At 61.7% G+C, this 4960-nt stretch overlaps 1 protein-coding gene across 1 annotated transcript; it reads left to right on the top strand.

Annotated features, from left to right (window-relative positions):
* The first annotated feature begins 3296 nt into the window (after nucleotides 1–3296).
* Nucleotides 3297–4535, top strand: GJA3 (gap junction protein alpha 3). The gene has a single exon (XM_068984674.1). The coding sequence runs from the start codon at nucleotides 3297–3299 to the stop codon at nucleotides 4533–4535; it is 1239 nt and encodes a 412-aa protein (XP_068840775.1).
* The last annotated feature ends 425 nt before the right edge of the window (nucleotides 4536–4960 follow it).

Genomic DNA, 4960 nt, shown 5'->3' on the forward strand with positions numbered 1-4960 from the left:
CCCACTTTTCACAGCCTACCAAGTCCTTTTAGCTTTGTACCAAGTCAGGGATTGCAAAAAAATAGCATTAGGGCCACCACTGCCCATGCCAAACCCTGGCAAACATTACTAGTTAAACATAGAACTCTTTCTGGGTTAGCCTTCAGGTCAGTATCCAGATCCTACCGTGGTGTTCCAGGAAATCACAAGAAAACATGGAATGAATATGCCTGGTCATTCTATTGCCTCCAATTTGTAAACCAAGTAGGAGTGTTTTTAGTGTCAGTCTGTTACAAAAGGAAATCTAATGCAATGCAAATTGTACATTTTGCTCTTGTTCATTCTAGGGTCTCAACTAAAACTGGCATTTCCACATGGGCAGCTCATGGTCCTCTGGATGCTGGAGCCCCTGGCTTGATCTCCAGCCCCTTTGCGCTTCCCCCCCCACCCCCGCGCCCGTCCCAGTCCTTAGAGGACCTCAGTGCTGTCTCAGGGTTCCGTGATGACTTGACCTCTAATGCGTGTCTAATAGACATTTCAGTCTGAACGTTCGTTCCTAAATAAAACTGTTCGTCCTCTGCCCCCACCCTCCACCCTCCACCCTCCACCCTCCACCCTCTGACCCTCAGCTTTCACCCTTGCCCCGAAGATAGTTCTCATCACCAGTACCACTGGTCCCATAAACACGTGGGATTGTATCACAGCAGTTCAACCCCCGCCCCCCACCCAGTACCTTCCCAACTCACCCAGAGTCAGAGCCCAGGTTCTGGTCACTGACCGTTGTGGTCCACCTGCCTCCGGTTCACCGGCTCTCTGACCTGCTCCACCCAGTCCCACCCCACCTCTACCCCCCACTCCCCTCCCTCTCCCCCCTAGGGTGTCCTCTGCTTCGTCCTCATTTGCCCAGCCCAGCAGGCTTGCTCGCCTCTGAGAGCCTTGTTATGCCCCCGCTCTCCTCAAGCCCCGCCCCCTCCACCCCCAGCTCCCGGCTTCTCCAGGGCACCCCGGCTTGACCGCTCTGTTCCCACGTTCCAAACTCTTCTCCAGCTCAGGGCCTGTCCTTGCCTGAAAGACGCCCTCTTGACTCGGGAGAGAAGTCTCATCTCCCCGCAGCTGCCCCGCCCCTCCCCTATCGCCCCCGCCCCCACCCTCCTCCGGGCGACAGGAGCCCCCACCGCCCATCCTCCTCCGGGGCCCAGACTGACAGGTCCCCCTCACCCTCTGGTCTCCAACCCGCCCCACGTGCTCCCCGGGCCTGGCCCGCGGCCGGGTCACTGGAAGGGCGTCCGTGGCCTCCTCGTGTGAGATCAAAGGGTCTCCTCTGCTTCTTCTCCCGGAGTGGACGCCTTAGTCACCGGCTCCCTTGAAGCCCGCCGGCGTCCCCAGCTCCGCGGGTCCAGCCCCTCGGGCCGTTCGTTCTCTGGTCTCCGGCCTCTGGGGGGGCCCTCACAGGTGCGCCCCCCCGGACCTGCTGCCCCACGGGGTCTGGTCTGGGGAAGCTAGGGGTGCTGCTTGACTCTCTACCCCTAAGGTTAGAATTTCCTAGAAGTCACTTTTTCCAGAAGACTCAGGGGAAAACAGTAATACAGACAACAGATAAAACAAGATTTCAGAGCATAAGCTCCCTGGAGCACCCGCGGCCCCCACCCAGGGCCCTGCCTCTGTCAAGGCTCAGCCCTGGCCCTCCCCACGTAGTTGGACCCCCTACCTCTCCAGCCGGTCTCCTTCCAGCCGGTCCTTCCGCAGGACATGGGGCCATGCGGCCGCCCCGCCCCAGCTCTGCAGCCCAGTTCGGCCCCACGGGCGCGGGACACAGGCCCCTTCCTTCGGGAAGGACAGGCTAGGGCCCCGCGCCCCCAGTCCGTCCTCCCTGTGTCTGCGCGCACACCAGTGCTGCTCTGTTTCGTTTTCACCACTGTCCCTTTCTGTCCTCCCCCACATCCGTCGACCCTCCTATCACCCGCCGGCCTTCAGCAGTCACCCAAGACGTCACGAGGCCCTTCTTTCTGAAGGACACCAGCAGTCAGGTTGGGAATCGGCCCAGCTGTGTGCAGAACGCCAGGGCCAGAGAGCCGTCGGGCAGACGAGGCCGGCAGGGGGCGGGGGCTTCCCTCAGGCAGCCCTCCTCGTGGCCTGCGGTTGCCTCCCTCCTGCTGGCACCAGTGTAGCATGACCTCTGCTCAGGGCCACAGGTGCTGGGGACAGTTACCAAACCCTGCTCAGGGGGACTCACGGGCATGCTTACACCTGTGCCTGCATCCGTGCAGGCACACACACATCTGTATTTGTACCCATAGATATACATACACACCCACTCCAGTGTTCTTGCCTGGAGAATCCCAGGGACGGGGGAGCCTGGTGGGCTGCCGTCTATGGGGTCGCACAGAGTCGGACACGACTGAAGCGACTTAGCAGCAGCATCATCATATACATACACACACTTGGACATGTACATACACATCTGTGCCTGCACACATACACCTATACATGTACACACACCTGTGCATGCACATACACACACCTGTGCCTTTGCATGTACACACACACCTGTACATGTATACACACACCTGTGTCTGCATACATACACACACCTGCACACACATGCACACCTGTACATGTACACACACCTTGCATGAACATACACCTGTGCATGTACATACACCTGTGCATGTGCACACACCTGAACATGCACATACAAACACACCTGTGCTGCACACATACACACACTTGTACCTGCACATGTGCATATACACACCTGTACATGTACACACACCTGTACGTGTGCATACACATCTGTACATGCACATACACACACCTGTGCCTTCGTGTGTACATACACCCACACATGTAATGCACACCTGTACATGTGTGTGCACACCTGTGCATGTACACACACCTGTACCTGTGCATACACACCTGCTCCTGCACATGTGTATACACACCTGTATGTGTGCATACACACAGCTGTACGTGCACATACACACACCTATGCTTCACATGTACATACACACCTGTATATGTATACACACATCTGTGTCTGCACACACACGTGTACATGTACATGCACAGCTGGGCATGCACACACACCTGTGCAAGTACAAACGTGCATATACATACCCACCTGCTCCTGCATACCTGCATGGACACTCACAACCTTTACTGGAGGATTCCCGCTCCGGAGGGGGTAGCACAGCTCCCCATGACAGCATATCCCACGCACATCGGGGCCCAGGGCGGCCCGGGGCCGTGCCCTCGCCTCGCCTAGCCAGCCGGCCTAGTAACAAGCCTGTTCCCCTGCAGGTTAGCAGTCTGAAGCGATGGGCGACTGGAGCTTCCTGGGGAGACTCCTAGAGAACGCCCAGGAGCACTCCACTGTCATCGGCAAGGTCTGGCTGACGGTGCTGTTCATCTTCAGGATCCTGGTGCTGGGGGCCGCGGCCGAGGAGGTGTGGGGGGATGAGCAGTCGGACTTCACCTGCAACACGCAGCAGCCCGGCTGCGAGAACGTGTGCTACGACCGCGCCTTCCCCATCTCGCATGTGCGATTCTGGGTGCTGCAGATCATTTTCGTGTCCACGCCCACGCTCATCTACCTGGGCCACGTGCTGCACCTGGTGCGCATGGAGGAGAAGCGGAAGGAGCGTGAGGAGGAGCCGCCGAAGGCCGCCGGCCCAGCCGAGGAGCACCAGGACCCGGCCCCGGTGCGCGACGACCGCGGCAAGGTGCGCATCGCCGGCGCCCTGCTCCGCACCTACGTCTTCAACATCATCTTCAAGACGCTTTTCGAGGTGGGCTTCATCGCCGGGCAGTACTTCCTGTACGGCTTCCAGCTGAAGCCGCTATACCGCTGCGACCGCTGGCCCTGCCCCAACACGGTGGACTGCTTCATCTCACGGCCCACGGAGAAGACCATCTTCATCCTCTTCATGCTGGCCGTGGCCTGCGTGTCCCTGCTCCTCAACGTGCTGGAGATCTACCACCTGGGCTGGAAGAAGCTGAAACAGGGGATGACCAGCCCCTTCCGCCCGGACACCCCTGGTTCGGGGGCGGGGTCCGCAAAGCCGATGGGGGGGAGCCCCCTCCTCCTGCCCCCCAACTCCGCCCCGCCCGCCGTCACCATCGGGTTCCCGCCCTACTACGCGCCCTCTGCCTCCTCCCTGGGGCAGGCGTCTGCCCCGGGCTACCCCGAGCCGGCCCCGCCCGCGGCCCTGCCTGGGACCCCCGGCACCCCCGGCACCCCCGGCACCCTCGGCGGCGGCGGCAACCAGGGCCTGCGCGCCCCGGCGCAGAACTGGGCCAACCGTGAGGCCGAGCCGCAGACTTCGGCCAGGAAGGCCTCCCCGCCCGCGTTGACGCCGCCTGCAGCCCCCGCGGGTGGCCCCCAGCAGTCCCTTCCGGAGGGCGCGGCGGGGAGCTCGGGCGACAGCGACGGGGAGGGGGCGGTGACGGCCGTGGAGCTGCACGCGCCCCCTGAGCCCCCCGCAGACCCCGGCCGGTCCAGTAAGGCCAGTAAGTCCAGCGGTGGCCGGGCCAGGGCCGGCGACTTGGCCATCTAGCGGCGGCCCGGCGTCCAGGCCCAGGGCGCTCACCGGCGGGTAGCGGCCTGGAGGCGGGAGGGGCTGGAGCGGGTGGAGGGGGCGAGCGAGGGTCGGGTCCGTGTGTCAGTGCTTGCTGTTCCTAGCGCTGTGAGGTAGTGAGGGGCGCATCCGAGACGGGAGGGGGCACAGGGGCCGGGGGCCTCCAAAGATTCTCCCAGCAGCCTGCTCGCCCGGAGCCCGGCGGCCTTCCCAGGAGCCCGGCGGCCTTCCCAGAGATGCTGCGGCCCGGTGGGAGCTGTGGTGTCTGCTGTGGGAAGGCAGAAGGTCTGCGTCACTTCAGGTTGGGGTCAACGGTTTTCCAGCCCTACGCCCCCCGGAGGCTTTGGACCGCCCAGCAAGTCTAGAAGCTCTTAGCTTTATCTCTGTTTGAGACTTTAACTTAG

This window comes from Capricornis sumatraensis, chromosome 12 (genome assembly GCF_032405125.1).
Source record: "Capricornis sumatraensis isolate serow.1 chromosome 12, serow.2, whole genome shotgun sequence".
NCBI lineage: Eukaryota > Metazoa > Chordata > Mammalia > Artiodactyla > Bovidae > Capricornis > Capricornis sumatraensis.